The following is a 15,920-nucleotide window of genomic DNA, read 5'->3' as shown; positions in this document are numbered from 1 at the left end:
CAAATGTAGACCAGCACGAGTTTTATTTTTGAAAAATCTTGAACTAGTTAGGTTTGAGGACAGCGTACAATGCAGTTTTTGTTTTGTGCTGTGCTGTTAGCGTAAATTAGTTATGAATACATTTACACTTTCGTTAATGCACTCCCACACCTTGAAAGTGCGCACACTTTCTACTAAATAAATTTAATAATTGTTTGTTTTAATTTTAATTAAAATGTAATTTAACGTTTTGAAAATGTGTCTTTACTCTTCTTGCCGAGGTGAAATAAATTAAGAATTTTTTGTGCTAGCGTGTCCGACATTCACTAATAAATGCTCCTGTCATGAAGCTTACAAAGACATTAAAATTTCTAATTGCTGAATAACTTGTTCGGATTTGATATATAAAGACGTACAAAAATCGTATTTACTGTTAAATGAAAGTAACTAAAAAAGTCCATTAATTTCAGCTCACTTACGAAAAAGTTAAATTACTTGATCGGAATTTGGCACAAAGCTATAAAGCTTGACAATTTCGCCGCGTATCGAACGGTCCAATAAATAAAGCCACTTACATTGTTATAAAACCGTTTATTAGATAAAAACAATCAATACCTACAATAAATAATATTTACAATTTCCAGTCATTAAATAATATAAACCATAATAATTATATTACTATAAAATAAATAAGTGGTTTTAAACCGTGAATCCTGGGACGCTGTGCTCCACCCTGTTGTCAGGTGGCGGATATTTGCAACAATAACTCGTCATGACTCCTGCAGATGCCAACACTAGAGACAAAACGGAAATCCCGCAAACGGCACCGGAAGTCATATCCGCGAGAGGCGTGCCGGGCTTGGGCTGCAGCACAAGCAGCACCAGAAGCCCGGCACACATCAGAAGACTAAACACACTCAAAACGATATACCCTGCAACAATCCCATTACAAAAAATAACAAACCAAAAGCCGACTTACCGGAAATGTAATTCCGGTTGGGCAGCCAGTAACAATTCCGCGTCCGGAACCCCAAAAACCCCAACACCAGACAAGTGAACCCTGCCACAATCCCGAAATCCAGGAAATACAGCCGGCCCATGATGGACACCATGTAGAAGCACAGCCCCGAGGTGACCCCCCCGCAGAGCATCATCATCACCGCGGCCACGGCCAGCGTCACTTGGGTCGGTTTCCTCGGCCCTAAGTTCATCCAAGAGTCGGTTTTGGAGAACGTGGTCTCGCTGTAGACGCTCTGGATGGGGCTGGAGCACATGGGGGCCACGATGGCCGTGTGGCGCTTGTCCTGCGCTTGGCGCGTGTCGAGGGCGTAGTTTAGTTTTTGGCGGGTTTGGCTTTTGCGCGGCGTTATGAAGGGGTCCCGCTGGGGGGATGGAGGGACTCTTCGGTGGGCTTGGGGGGACATTACGGGGGGCTTTTTGGGGGTTGAGAGGAGCTCGTGGAGCTTTTGGGTCGCGATGGGGTTGGAGGGTTTCCGGGGACTTGGCGGTTCGAACTGGATGTATTCGTAACGGTTCCGGGTAACGGATTTTGGCGGGGACTCCTCCGGGATGTACTCGTAGCGGTGGTTGGGCCTGCCTTGGACGAACTCTTCGGCGTAGTGCACTTGCGGCGGTTGTTTTTGGCAGATGATGTAGCGGTTTTGCTCCTGCATGGGGATGTACTCGTACCGGGACTTTTGGTCCTTGGTGGGCGAGGATACGACTAGGACTTTCTTCTGCTTGATGATTCCAGCATCGTCGACGATCATTTCTTCGTAGAATTCTTCATCGTAGTATTCTTCGTTTTCGCGGTACTGGGGCTGGGTTTGCGCCCCGACGGGCGACTGGCGCACGTTTTGGACGATTTGGGAGAGCGGTTTTCCGTTGTAAAATTCACTTTGTTGGCTGAAGGCCGGGTTCGAGTAGAAGTTTTTCGGAAGGGTTCGCGTGGCCATTTTAAAGTCGAAATGCGCTCGCAACCGTCATTTGTAGTCGTTTGGGGCACGGCCCGGTGATGACTGGTCGCCTGGTGGTTGTTAAAGAGCTTGCAGCGTAACGGCAGCATGGGGGACGTACTTATCAAACAGCTGCATATGCCTCGCGTCATGTGGGGTGAATTCCATGGGCGTGCCGCCGGTTTCAAGCCCTCCCAAGGGCATACATTTAATAAGACGATCACGTCTTTTCGGACTAAATGATTTTTTAATGATGAATCGTATTTGGTTTATTTGGGTCATAAACGCGATAAGTACACGGTGGAGAAAAGTCTTACGGTACCGACATTTTTCCGCATAAAGTCACCGGTGGTGAAAGAAAAACGAGGAGTTTTGGAGCGGTTTAATTTGATAAAAGTTGAGAAATGTTGTTACGCCACTGACGGCACGCTCCGCCACACAAACCCATTTTGTGGAATTGTGCGCCGTTTTCTTTGTTGATATTTTGATCGTACATCTGTATATACATTCCACAATCAAACTGTTTAGTTATGATAAGTCGAAGGAAGCCAAACCAATAGAACAGTCAATGTGGAAGATTAGAGGACTAGACGGGTTCATTTTTTCTCGCTGGTGCGCGCTTATCTTGCATCGGAAATGAAATTTGAATTCACTATTTCCGTTTTGCCGGTTTATTCATGATACATGGCACAAATCCCAAGTGTTCTCAAATGTCAACAAATAACTGGTTGAGTGTATTCTATTTAATTATATATTCCACATGAAGCCCAACGTACCGTTCAACGGATGTCTTGCATATTCTCAAGGGTCATTATACATAATGTTTAATATCACATTACTTCGGGATTCTGAAATGCATGACAATTAACGAGGAAAAAAGAAAAGTCTTAAGTGCGTGGATGTAAAGAGAAAATTAAAGTGATGCAACTCGCTTTTTCAACTCGGATATCACTGAAAGTGCATGCCAAGCGACACTTTATTCATAAAATAAATAATAAGTTGCAAACTTGTTTTCACGTGCTTTAATATATCGACAAGTATTTGAGCAATGCTTCAATTAGTTTTATGATTGGTGCTTAAGATAAATTATGATTCGCTGTTTATGCAAAATGGATGCTAAATTTAGCCAGAGATTAGTTTGGAAAATGGGTAAAATTAATTAAGTTCCCAATTTCGCTGGAAGTGACGTCAAGATTTTTTTCATCCGAAAATACCAATTTCCGCCGAGATTTCCGCTTACAAACTTGAGAATACATAATTCTTTATAGTTGTTTCACCTTCTGCCAACACAAAAAAGGGTCCTAAAGCGGTATAAAATAAAACCATTACGTAGGTATTGATAGTTGGTAAAATAGTGGGCTATATTTACGTCGGACCTTCTGATTACAATGTTTATCTAGCTTCTAAAAACAGACACGAAAACGTTTCGTCTGCGTGAGAATTAATTTGAACGCAAACTCAAGCTTTGAAGAAAGTTAAGGTTGTCCCCAGGACGTTTTAGAAAAATTTTTTTTACATCTTTGTAAGTTGTCCTGAAAACGTCGACACACTTTCGGAAATGCCTTGTTTTTTTAATTTGTCAAACATCAATTCCGTTCCAGTGTTTGAATTTGTAGTTCTTATTAATATTAGTTCTCATTTTAATGAAGAAACTAAAATGTGCTATTTTTATAACTGTTCTCCGTTTGCGATACGAAGATCCGCACAAATTTGTGTGGGATTTCCGGTAAAAGACTAAACTGTCTGCTGCTGATTACGGATTAGCAAAAAAGGGAAAGTCTTTAAAATATTCTCCTTGTCGCCGATCGGACAAGTATCCATAAATCAATGGACATAATTTTATGACCACTCATTAGATTGAACAAATTGTAATTATCTCTAATTTGTTAAGTTGTAATCGTGAATCTTTTGCAACAAATTGTAGTTATTACATTAGTAAGCATAATTATCGTTTTCCGTAATAACATCGCGCACCGTTAAAAAACCCATCCATTTTGTATGTAATAAAATTAATCCGCACTATTAGCAGGGGTAATCCCCTATGCACAAATGGACGTAACACTAGACGTCACATAGTGCAAATACATTAAATGGTGACTCACTGTATGTGTTTACGACTGATAAAAGCTCAAATAAGGGTGTTTTTCTTTGTGTGTTTCACACTACCCACATCTAGGGTTAGCCTATTTTATCTAGATAATGCCACAGTGGAAGATTGAAATTTGCGTTAGGCCTTGTCGGGTAAAATAAATAAAGACGAGCAAACGTTAAAAAACTTTATTGGAACAATACCTTCAGTTCAATAACAACCCCAAGATATATAACCCTTATTTATTATCATTTTTATCACTACTGAAACTCCTAAAATAAAGATTTTTATTGGACGCACTGTCCTCATCTTCAGTCTGGGGCTCGTTCACAAGGCGCGGCCTCACACTGATTCCCACCGAGGCGGCATGTTCGGCTTCATCAACCAGAGTCGTTGTAAACCTCTTTTTACTCGCACTTACGTCAGTCAGAGAGGTTTTCCTTAAAGCTACACTGGGAGACTGCAGCGTGCTCCCACAAGGTTGGGATAGCTGTGTGATAAATTGTGGACGAGTCGCTTTGATTTTCTCGATGTTGCTTTTCCGTCTAGTGGAATTTTGGACGTCTTGCTTCAAGGTTTCAGGCTGGAGATTTAGGTTTCGGCTGGTCAGGGGCACCCCTTCGCTCGCCCGGCGAGGGATAGCGTTAGATATATCGAGATAACTGTTACTAGTAGGAGATTTTCCGTGGAAACTCCTCGAAACTCGGGTCATTCGTGGAGGCTCTATGTAGTGTTCTTTCACAAGAACGGTGCCAGGGTTTGGTTTTTGTTCAGGTTTTTTCTCGGGAGTGTCGGGCTTTGTGGTGATACTATCGAGGAATTTTTCTTTGCTTGTGCACCACTTATCCGAACCTAAAGCCGATATGTTTTTGCTTGAACTGGGAATATCTTTGTCGTAGATGTTTGATTTTTTGGTCAAGTTTTTCAAATCTTTGCCTCTGTCAAAGTCATTGAATATTCGGTTGGTGGACGTTTGTATTCGCTCGGAATTTTCGATGTGTTTTAGAGTAAAACTGTCTGAATTCGACGGATGGAGCACATTTGTGTAAATGCTAACGTTGGCGTTCAGCGGCGATATCACTTTTGGAGTTGTGATGCCTTGGCATAATAAATTATTTTCTGTCATACTCGTTATCATACCGGAGGGCACAGGATTTTTATTATCAATAACATCGTCATCTCCTAAGAAACAGGAATCTATGTCTTCTGTAACTGTAACGTCGCAGTCTGCCGTTGATCCCGCAGTGGCATCGTTTGTGTTAAATTCAACCTCCGAGCCGCCAGAAACTGGAGTCACGTCCCCACTGTCCCCTACAAGGACTCACGTAATGGTGGTAAAATTACAACAAATAGTTACCTTGTGGAGGTCTGTGGAGTTGGGAGTAATATTCTGAGAATTCCATCGATCCGGAAATCTCCCGGTCGAGGTCTAGCAAGATCCCAACGTTTCCCAGATCCTGGTCCAGACCAGGAGCCGTTGGGAAGATTTTAGTAAAATTGTCCACATTTATCCTAAATAAGAAAATCCAATCAGTGGCATGACTGGAAGTGCAAGAAAAAAGAAATCAAGCAGAAAAAGTGAAGAACACTCAAACAAACAGGTCTACACACAGTACAATACCTGAGGACATAAATCTTGACAAATAGAAACGCCCATGCACAACAAGACTGAGGAATGGAGAAATAAATAAAATAAAAAGAAGTTTCAGAATTTTGCTATTTATTTATTTATTGAATTTGGCTAAGTACCCATCACTGCTGATGATACTGGACGACATTTCGCTACTCTCCTTGGAATTTTCGGAGGCTCCAGGCGAGGACGGACCGCTGCTTGAGACAAAACTGGGCGGCCCGCTCCACCCCACACCTACAAACAAATCTAAGCGTAAAAACCTGGAGAATTGACCTCCCAAGTATTGATAAAAAATATGCACACTGTAAGAAAAAAAGGTACGGGGAAACTGTAAATAAAACAGAGTTCGGCAAAAGTATGGAACCAAGCGTTTTGAGCTTTTAAGCCTCTTCGAAGGCGAAAAGAATTGTCATTGAAAAAAAAAACTTACTATTGCTTGGCGATTGCAGTTTTAAAGGCTGCGCCGAGTTGGCCACCGCTGTGGGCCCCCCATTTGTGGGCGTGGGCAGGGGTGTGGAGGGGTACTTGGGTGGCGTGGACGACGGCGTCCTAAAGAGCGGCGCCGCCGTCATATGCTCCAGAAACGTGTCGATTTGCTTCAACGAGAGAGCATTGTGGAGCGTCTCCAAGGGGCGAATAGGGGGCACTCCCCCGATACCTTCAAGAGCTGTATGAAATCTCCCGTGAACAAAAGTGGCAATGTGATTTTTCGCATCGCGACACTCACCAGACGCGCTCGCCGTGCTCGGGATCATGTCTCTCAAATTGGGGGCGCTGTTGCTTCCGGAGATCACCGCCGTCGAGAACAGGGAGTTTCCGCTTCCCGTCGCCAGCTTCTTGAAACCTAGAGGTCCTCCGCAACCGAACCCTAGCATCTTGTAATAGCTCATCTGTCCGGCAATACTGTGACGGTGGCGTCTGACTGTTGCGTTGTTGCACTCTGTATCGGACATGCACGGGTGGTTCACAGACACGCCGGGACTGGGGTTAGAGAGTGAGCGAGAGGCGCGAGGGGGCGAAGAGAAGAACGACAACAGGTGCGACGGGGAACGGGTGAAAGGCGTACAACATAGCGAACAAGGGGGCGCGTGCTGGGGGTAGAAACTGAACGGGATACGGGGAGGCTCGCCAGGAGTCAAACAGGAGGGACTCCTGGACGTACCGTCGTAGTTCAGACTCTCACTGTACTTTTCCAAGAGGAACAGCTTTTCGCCGTCGAGGATGTTAGGGTCGGAAAACGACCGGTGACGCTTTTCTTGCGTGAAACTTTTGATATTGGCCTGCTGACCCGCGTCATCGTCCTTCAAATCGCTTTCCCAGTTTACTTCAAGCGAAACGTCGTCCACCTGACTTTCGACTGTGTTCTGTTTACTCAACTTAATATCGGAAAGAGGCAGCTCATTAGTGCTCATTTTACACAGATTTAAGGTCTCCTGCTCCGAAGTGAAGAGAGCTAAGTTCAATTCGGTTAAAGGTAGTTCGTTGGTGGCGCTCTCGGGCCGCGATTTTGGGGTCCCGTCTGGGGATTTAAGCGTCAGTGGTGAGTCCAAGTCGCTTCGATAATCGGCCTCAAACGACCCCGAAATTGGGCTAAGTTCGGACTTGTCTTGCGAGATCGGTTTGAACGAGTAGGGACAAGAGTCAAGTGGTGTGTTTGGGTCGACGGTACGCACAGGAATCTCAATGGGGGGCGTAACAGGGACATTTGTGGGTGTTATAGACGAGTCTGTATCGTTATGGGGTGACTCTGTTCGAATTAAACGAAGCAAACAATCGCAAGAGTTAAATGTGTTTGAATGAATCACCGTTAAACCAAACAAAGGAAGCGAAGCGTAGGGTTTGGAAGAGAAAAAAGATTCAAGTCAGTAAATTTCTACCACCAACATTACAATTAACAAGAGATTCGGTGGCAAGCACCGAGTCTCTTGTTTTTAGTTACACAAATCACGCAAACCAAAATTACAATACCGTTAGAAAGAGACATGCAGCAGCGAAAAGAGAGCGAAGCGAGCATGAAATGATCCAACAATTCCGGCATGGCTTATTAGAAAAACAAGGAGCCGATAAAGGGAGCATTCGGAAGTGCACCAGACTCTATGCCATTTAGTCAAAATGTTAAGAGTGAGATGTACTTCCGGTCACATGGGAAACACCAGTCGCACGGTTCTACCAGACAGATGAGTTCAGTTATCACATCAACTTGACTTTGCTCATGCTAAGGCAAGCCGAAATTTCGACACTTTCGACTTCAAGTCCTAGTGACGAAATTTCGGACACATCCAGCAACAAGCAGAATGTTCGGTAAAGTGCTCAAGGTACAATATCTTTACGTGTCGGTACAGATGCGTGCTCTTTCTACCGAACAATCCTACGCCGTTCCAAAAAACAGAAAAAGCAGAGATGTGGTGGCAAAAAGACACGGAAACAAAATCAAGTTTGATGTAGTCGCTAATTAAACACGTGTGTGTTTGGAATAATCCTGAAAATTTTAACAAAATATTATCGGAACTAAAACTTGGAGGAGTCGGTGAGGTGGGAGCTAGCCGTATACACTTATTGCGTACCTTTGCTGTTAACAGCGTCCAGACTCTGATGCAGTTTCTCAGCTGCCCAAACAAATTAGTAGCGTGTTAAGACCGACATGCGATTAATTCTAAACAAGGCACCAACGTGGTGCATCCGATCCTCAAATTAAATTACGTCACAACCCCAAAGCACAATGAAAATGGCGTAATTTAATCTGCTCAGCGCCCGGTTAACCTGGGAAGCAACACAACTGGTTCACTCGCGTCTCACCTTTCCCTTTCTGCGGACTTTTGTGGTCGTAGCTCTTTGATCTGGCTTCGGGCTCCGGACTTATGGCGCGGTTCATGCCGTAGCTCCGGCTGCTCTGTTGGGCCAATTCCTCGTTCAAACGCTGGGCTAGGTGCATTGCCTCATGACCGCTTACCGTGTGAGAACTTCTACTCAATCAAAAACGTTTAATAACCACTACACTGTTTTATTTTTTGCTCAATTACCCTATCGGGATGGGATCGCTGGACTTGCCGTACTGACGGTAGTACGTCTTGTCCGGGGACGTTTCCGGCGACAGCTCCGTAGCACTTGGAGTTTCGACAATCTCAGGCTTTTCTTCCTCGATCCGTTCTTCTTCCTCCTCAATACGCGCTGAGCACTGGCCCTTGGAATCATCAGGAGTGGCAGTGGCCGAAGTATCCGAACTCTGCGACACACCACTTAGGAATAATTCAAAAACTAGTATAAATGCATACTGCATTTTTACTCGCCGCCGATTCGTTCCGCGAATGCGGCCGAAAACCAGGCCCCGGAGGTAAATTTTTCTGGACGCAACAGTTCACTCCGGGACTAAAGTGCAACTCGACGTGGAATCGTTCCTCACTACACGGATCTTTCGTTGGGTCTTCGTACAACATGACAACAACCTGAGACATGTAATTTAATTCGGAGACCATTGATACGTATTCCATAGCACGCCGCCACTGCTCGTCACGTTTAATCTTCAAAACGTACGATTAAAAACACAATACTTAGTTTTTTCTACAATTACATCTAATAATCCGCCGTGGCGTAAGACCGTAATTAGTGAGTGAACGTGGCTTTCACTGGTGAAGTACAGTCGGGTCCGGACGTGTCTCCCGGGACTTGACACTCCGTGGGAGTACCTCGGGTTGAGTCGATTGACGGTCTCCTCGCCCAATTCCTCAATATTGCGTTGGAGATCAGCGCGGATTTTCTTCAAAAGTGGGGTGCAAATCCCCTGGCCAATTGTCAATTTTTCCTGCGCTGTTAGGCCGTATTCTTGAGGTATGACAATATCGGCCAAGTATTTGGCATAAGTGTACAATTCTTCAGCGTGTTCGAATTGTAACGAGTGCGCGTTGTGTTGCAGGTCGTATTTGATGCAGTCGTAAATGTCGGGGATTTTGCTAATATCGAAAATTTTATTTTTCGTGTAAAAATCCTTCTCGATTTTGCCCCAACGACGCCCCATAAGTTCCCACGTCTCACCGTGATACAAAATCGCGTCTACGAACAACAATTAACCACTGCTGAAAATAATGAAGGGCCCAACCTTTCGTTTTGGCATCCTCTTTTTTCACTTGAACTATCTCCATGAGTGATTTAATCAACTCGTGGACGTGTTTGCAACACTTGACCGGGTTTTTGACGAAATCTAAAGCATCGGCAATGCTTGAGGAATTGCAAGGATTGATTTTTTCCCGATCTTCGGGGGTAAAGTCCCGATCGAGTTGCATTAACTCATGGAGGCGTGCTTTGCACCTGTAGATATTTCCCTCTCAGATGTTTTATTTTTACGATTTGAAACAACTTACATGTTTTGATATTTACTGCTATCACAGTCATTGTCTAATAAACCGTTAGTGTTTGCACTCTTGACCATTTGTACTAAAATCGGAGTCAGTTCTCCCTCCAGGGCTAGCAGGCCTTTAGCGAAGGCTGCGGCAGTCATTTGCACGCGACCTTCGTCAGAAGCGTAGATTTTTAAGTCGTGACGGAACGTCGAGTGTAAACGGAGCAAACCCAAGCCTTGGGCCCCCGCATATTCACCTAAATAAAGCCGTTTTTAGGACACGAGCTTACGTAAAGTGGGAGGAACATTGTCATAACGAATGTTTTGGTGTGACGCATGATTTACCCTATTTCGTATGTCTTGGAATATTTTATGAAAGATGAATTGTGAATGAGGGACTTGTATAAGTTAATTTCCGAAAGAATAATCAATTCATTTTCTAATCTTTAAATATTTGTAATTTGTGTTCAAGTCCCTCAGTTTCCGTATTAAAAATTAATTAAGCGTTTACCAAAACAAAAACAAGTACACACGAACTTACCCTACCTCTTAAAATATAAAATCTGTAAAATCGGACGGTACAACAGTAATAAAGTTGGATATTTGTCACAAGAACAACACAGACGGTGCGGTGTATTGTCTACACTTAGACTAACCTAATGACGTCGAGAAACAAGAAACGACTTCGCAAATAAAAACTAAACGAATGAAATCAATAATAAACGCAAATCAAAGTGCTCTGTGCTAAAAACTAATTAGGTGTTAATAAGAAGCTGTATACGAACCGGCTAAATGTCTACCTTGTCCCCCCGGATACATGCATCGGAAAATCCTCCCTAACTCCTCAGCCTGGATCCTGCCGGCAGGAGTGAGCTCACCACCCCACTTCAGGATCAACACCAACGACGGTTCGGCTGGTTTATCTACTGAGAAAACAAAAATATGACCAGAAACACAATAAGCAACTACAAAAATAGTAATTTTAGGACGAAAATTCTGATTTTACGCACACTAATTTAACAAGCAATTTTTTACCATCGTCAGAACTGGAGCCCCTGGGGCGTCCCTTCGGCTGGTACTTCATTTGGACTTTTCGATTAATCCCGGAAAAGTGACCGTACATTTCCAGGACACCCTTCAACTGTTCCAATTTCCCCTGTTTTTCTTCGATTTCGGGGTCAGCTTCGTGTTGCTGAATTTCGGCAAGTAATGACCTAGCCGTATCCAGAATTTCTTGCAGCTGTTTAGGGCGCTTGAGCTTAACATGGCCGTGCTTATACCCATCGTATTTTTCAAAAATCTCGAAAAACCTTTAATTGAACTGTTAATCAAACGAACCGTGTGTTTGTCTCATTACTTTGGATGCCTGACTTCGACTTTCATTTTTTGTTTAGGCGTCCGATCGCCATGCCTTATCACAGCTACCACACAGCGCAGCTCCATCATTTTTCCGAAAGTCGTGGGGACAATAGGTGGGTCGTCCAGCTGAAAGGGCACCGACCACGGGATATGTAGAGTGGGGGCAAGCTCTCGCAGAATCATGTTTCCCAAAATTTTGGCACAGTCGTCGTAATACTTGTTTGAGTTTTTGACGAAACTGAAACCGTTCACATCACAGACGAAGGATTTGCCGTTGGCTCTGGAAAATGAAATTTGGAGGGTTGTGGTAACGGCGAGGGAGACGTTTACCTCAAAAGATCGAAACCACAAACGGCTTGCTTAAAAGCTAGACATACTTTTCTAGAAATTAGTTTTTCGGCGTTGCTCAGTATCACTGGATAGCGGATTTCTTTGCCTTCGCGGTCCCGTTCGACTTTGCCGTCGAGGGCCGGCGATTTGCGCGCTTCGGCGTGGGCATAGTCAGGGCCCACGGTGTAGACCTTCACAAATGGGGGAGTAAGAAAAAGCAGGAGGTATTTTCAATAAAAAGTAATGAGTCAAGCGGCCGTTCAGTATTACTTTTTATTAAAAATAAATCTGGCTGCTGTTAATTACTTACATTATCCCGCGCAAAAATACATTTCTTTTGAAAAATAGTGGATTGTTTCGACTACGGAGGACTAAAACTAGGGGCAGAACAAGATTCAATATCGCTCAATTTTTCGTCCCAAAAAATTAGTTCTTGCCTCCAAGCCGTTTTATATTCAAAAAAAATATTAATTAAATTTTCTCCAAAAAAACTCTGTAGACGGTTTTGCACCTTAAATAAGTGCACACCGAAAAAGCAATTCAATCAGAAACCATTTTTTAAATCAAATTTGTTTTCTCTGCATCTTTGTTCCTAATACATTTATGCATACTGTGCTGTTTTCGTAACGTTTTGAAAAATATCAAGCGGCTCAAGTCTCGGTAAATACATTGCAAGCCCCTGCAAAAATGTAAAAGACTACTGTCTGACTTTTGAATTACATTATGTAAAGCAATACCGCTGATCATAATCATAGCATTTTAATCCAGAATGTCCAGAACAAATTTCGTTTAAATAGGTTGATTTTCGATGATCTCTCTTTTACAAATGATACTGGAAACGTGGAAATGGCATTATTTTGATTCAAAATTACGATTTTGTGCTACGTTTTGTTAAAAAATCTGTTTTTTACGATCCCGCCCCTAAAATCGAGCCAAAGCGACTGAGAATTTACGTAATCACCTTATTTATTCCCACATTAAAGATTTACGACCCATATTTGTGGAAGAACTTTGGTTTGTTGCAAAAATAGAAAAAAAGGCGTTTTCGGACAAAATGAAGTAATTCCCAAACGATTTAGCTCTTCTTAGAGCCCGGAATCGGTCGTAATCCACGTTTTTTAGCGAATGAGTTGCAAAAAAATTAATTCTAGGTGAAAATAATGCATTTTAAACCACTCATAGTTCAACAGAACCAGTCAAACTTGTTATTTTTAGACACAAATAATGCAGGCTGGGTATTTTTTTAGACTATCATAATTATTTTATTTGAAAATTGCGTATCTATCCTCTGAAGGCGGTTAAGGATTAAACGCAAAATTGTGAGCCCCAGTAATTGGTGGACTTGTTTTGTGCTCACTGTTATTTCAGTTCAATAATTTTTTTTCATTTCGTTATATTGCATTTAAAATGTAGACGCGCTAGGAAAGAAAAAGGGCACATTTTATTTGTAGCCGTCCCACTTCCTAATTTTTTAGTTATCCGTAGTTTCGACATATTTTTCCGTATTGTTCTTAATAGAAAACTAATTTAGTCGTTTGTTAAGCTGATTAAAAATAATCAGACGCGATTGCTCATGTTTTTTTAATCACGTAATGAAATAAACCCATTACTCATTTATTAAAAATAAAACGGACAAATGGAAGTGATAAAGGGCGAATTAGTTGGTGTCTAGACCGTAAGTGGTTAGTTCGGAAATTGGTAGTTACGACTTTTACTTTTATTTCCTAGGGAAATGCAGAACATTAGACAATATACAGTACTTGTCGTCTCAGTTAGTAACACAAAATAACCCTTTTCCACTCCATTTCGTTTAAAAGAAAACATTTAAAGCCTCACTACTGTCATCTCTAATAAGCGCTTTTCACTCTAGGCCAGTGCAGATTTCCTGTTTTTTTTAACAAAGTCACACAAGTGTTCCGAAAATTTCTCTCTGTTACATCGGGAGTTTTCGGCTTGTTAATGCGACTAGACCACAACGCAATAGAACTCACTTTAACATCAGTGCCGTCCGTCGGCATGAAGTCTTCATAAATAAAACTACCAGTCTTGCGTACCCTGGATTCCGGTGAATAAACGCTACTCCTGCTGCCGATCTGGGAATAATACAAACGCTTAAATTAATTACGAGTTATTTGCGCACACCTGCTACACTTAATCTGGAAAATACATCAAACAAAAAACACACAACACCTACGAGACAAAACAACGTGAAAAAAATGCCAAATGTAGTAAATAAAAGAACTGAATAACTACCTTGCGGAATAATCTCTGGCTGCCGCCGCCAGCAGACGTAGGGTAATAAATGTAAATGTTGTGGTCTTCGGCCGAGACGGGCTTCTCCACGAAGGGCTTGTTGAAGACGACTCCATTCACTTCGACATGGTCCTCGGACTCTACTAATTCATGATCTAAAATAACTGTGCCCCAAAACAATCCCGCATCGCAGAAGAACTTACGTTTTGGATCAGAACTATCCCTATCCAAAACGGCATAACGCGGGATTTCGATACCTTCATTTTGCAAAATCGCGTAAACCTTGCGCCGATCTTGAATATCGTATTGCATGTGCAAGTTATTAATGACGTAAGGATTATGTAATTGGGCATATTGGATGGCTTTTTCTAACGGAAAACCTTTGGAATGGAACGATATCAAACAATCACAAACGGGCCACTCTTCCACAGGTTTCTAAAAACCGACTTGTAGCAATCAAGGAGATAAGGGAATAGTCGTACTTGTAAAATAATTTCTTCGGGGAACACAGTCACTTTAATGTATTCAAATTCTTGTAAACGCGTCAAAATTTCCTTCATCGGTTTGCTTTGCGACTTTTTGGCCATGGCACACACCCCCACTATGACCACCTTGCCCCCATCGTCCAGTTCCTGGGGGCTTAGGGACGGATCGCTCGGATCGCATAGCTCTAGGTCCCCCTAGAAATAACGAATTTAGCGCTATGTCCAAAGTTTGTGTGAAATTTTTTGGTGTTAATTCAGCGATTACGTTTTCGGCTTCTTGTAAACATTCGTCGCAAAAGCAAACACTGTCTTCACTGTTTGTTTTACTTTTTCTCCATCGCTTCAAACGCCACCAATCTTTTAACCAAGTCCACTCCATTTTTTTACTCATCACATTTAAAAGCCATTAACTATTCTACAAACCACAAAGGTCCCATTACAACGTTATCAGACTAAGTGAGTGTTAACTAGTACGTGGTGCTGAAATTAATTTAGCAAACATCCATCCAAGGTTAGATCAAACTAATAAATTGGGCGAAATTGTTTTGCAACAAATATTTATCTGCTCAACGAACGCAATCACCGTAATCGCGATAAGAAGTGCCGGCCACATTTCACGCTCAATTAAATCGTAATTATTTGATAAGGATCAAAAGAGTGAGACAAATATTTACACAAAAAGCGGTGTTAGGCCAGGCTTAGTAGCAAGCGAGGTGGTGTTAAGCCAGTGCATGCAAAATAATACCCAAAAAGAGGTTGTAAGCAGTGGGCTGTCGACATCCTCAATAAGAACAGAAGGAATAATCTGCTCCCCGAACGTCTTAATTTGCTCGCAATTCATGGAAACCAAAGAAACGACTAAATAAAAATTGTGCGGTTGTACCAATCCTAGCAACGCTTGGTTGGAAAATTCGCATGAACTCACCGAGCCAACGTAGAACTGAGTGGGTCTTGCCGCTTTGCGAAGACCTTGATAACCATGCTCCAGTTCAGTGTAAGACATGGTTTAACTCAAACATTCCTTCGGAGTTTGGCTGGGACTGGACGGCCATTCACGAATTTGCAATGCCTTTTGCTTCTGCAAGGGCTTCCTCACCGGTTTGTTCAATGCTTTGGGCAGGTCAAGAAGTATTGATTGGCCTAGATACTGCCTTATGCGATATTTGCGCCGAAATCACCAATCAGTTACGTAAATGTTCTCAAAATAAACGTTTTTTAAGCTGAACCCATCATCGTCACGAAATTATTCATCAAAAAGGATATTCATAGAACTTCCAAAACACAGCATTTGACAACTCGATGACAGACGTTTGACAATTGAGAATTGACAGCGGTCAAAATTTTGGAAAAATCTAACAAATAATTGTTATTTCAAAATTACCAGCTATAAGATTCGTTTTTAATAAATTGGTTAATTTTCACTAAACATTGGACTGAATGTTTAACATTATTGCATATTTGGCGTTTTGGCGCCCTTTTGGATCCTGACAAGTGAGGTTGTGTT

General features: G+C 42.4%; 2 protein-coding genes across 19 annotated transcripts; both read right to left on the bottom strand.

Annotated features, from left to right (window-relative positions):
- Window positions 1-555: 555 nt before the first annotated feature.
- On the bottom strand, window positions 556-2,389 carry spdo (sanpodo). Its single transcript, XM_969976.4, has 2 exons — window positions 959-2,389; window positions 556-911 (listed from the first exon to the last, which is right to left on the bottom strand). The coding sequence occupies exons 1-2, from the start codon at window positions 1,932-1,934 to the stop codon at window positions 679-681; spliced, it is 1,209 nt and encodes a 402-aa protein (XP_975069.2). The 5' UTR covers window positions 1,935-2,389; the 3' UTR covers window positions 556-678.
- Window positions 2,390-4,197: 1,808 nt separating this feature from the next.
- l(1)G0196 (lethal (1) G0196) lies at window positions 4,198-15,481 on the bottom strand. Of its 18 annotated transcripts, none has more exons than XM_015981909.2 (22): window positions 15,342-15,474; window positions 14,682-14,831; window positions 14,414-14,611; window positions 14,135-14,366; window positions 13,932-14,086; window positions 13,670-13,789; window positions 11,679-11,869; window positions 11,347-11,628; window positions 11,025-11,299; window positions 10,775-10,915; window positions 10,012-10,246; window positions 9,750-9,958; window positions 9,225-9,703; window positions 8,929-9,174; window positions 8,677-8,879; window positions 8,453-8,619; window positions 8,221-8,262; window positions 6,384-7,403; window positions 6,087-6,323; window positions 5,773-5,890; window positions 5,381-5,535; window positions 4,198-5,334 (listed from the first exon to the last, which is right to left on the bottom strand). In XM_015981909.2, the coding sequence occupies exons 2-22, from the start codon at window positions 14,805-14,807 to the stop codon at window positions 4,262-4,264; spliced, it is 5,904 nt and encodes a 1,967-aa protein (XP_015837395.2). In that variant the 5' UTR covers window positions 14,808-14,831; window positions 15,342-15,474; the 3' UTR covers window positions 4,198-4,261. The 18 variants fall into 18 exon arrangements, with proteins under 18 accessions (XP_015837395.2, XP_064211945.1, XP_064211954.1 ...); XM_064355875.1 differs by lacking the exon at window positions 15,342-15,474 and adding an exon at window positions 14,891-15,040; XM_064355884.1 differs by lacking the exon at window positions 14,682-14,831 and having other exon boundaries at window positions 15,342-15,481.
- Window positions 15,482-15,920: the final 439 nt, after the last annotated feature.

This window comes from Tribolium castaneum, chromosome 3 (genome assembly GCF_031307605.1).
Source record: "Tribolium castaneum strain GA2 chromosome 3, icTriCast1.1, whole genome shotgun sequence".
Classification (NCBI taxonomy): domain Eukaryota; kingdom Metazoa; phylum Arthropoda; class Insecta; order Coleoptera; family Tenebrionidae; genus Tribolium; species Tribolium castaneum.
The sequence above is the reverse complement of the archived record's forward strand: the minus strand, read 5'-3'. Positions and strand labels throughout refer to the sequence as shown.

What these genes read in the sequence shown, in the direction of transcription:
- spdo (XM_969976.4), bottom strand. Translation starts at nt 1,934, where the DNA reads ATGGCCACGCGAACCCTTCCGAAAAACTTCTACTCGAACCCGGCCTTC. An exon ending in CAACCGGAATTACATTTCCG is followed by an intron (nt 912 to 958) that starts GTAAGTCGGCTT and finishes GGATTGTTGCAG; the next exon opens with GGTATATCGTTTTGAGTGTG.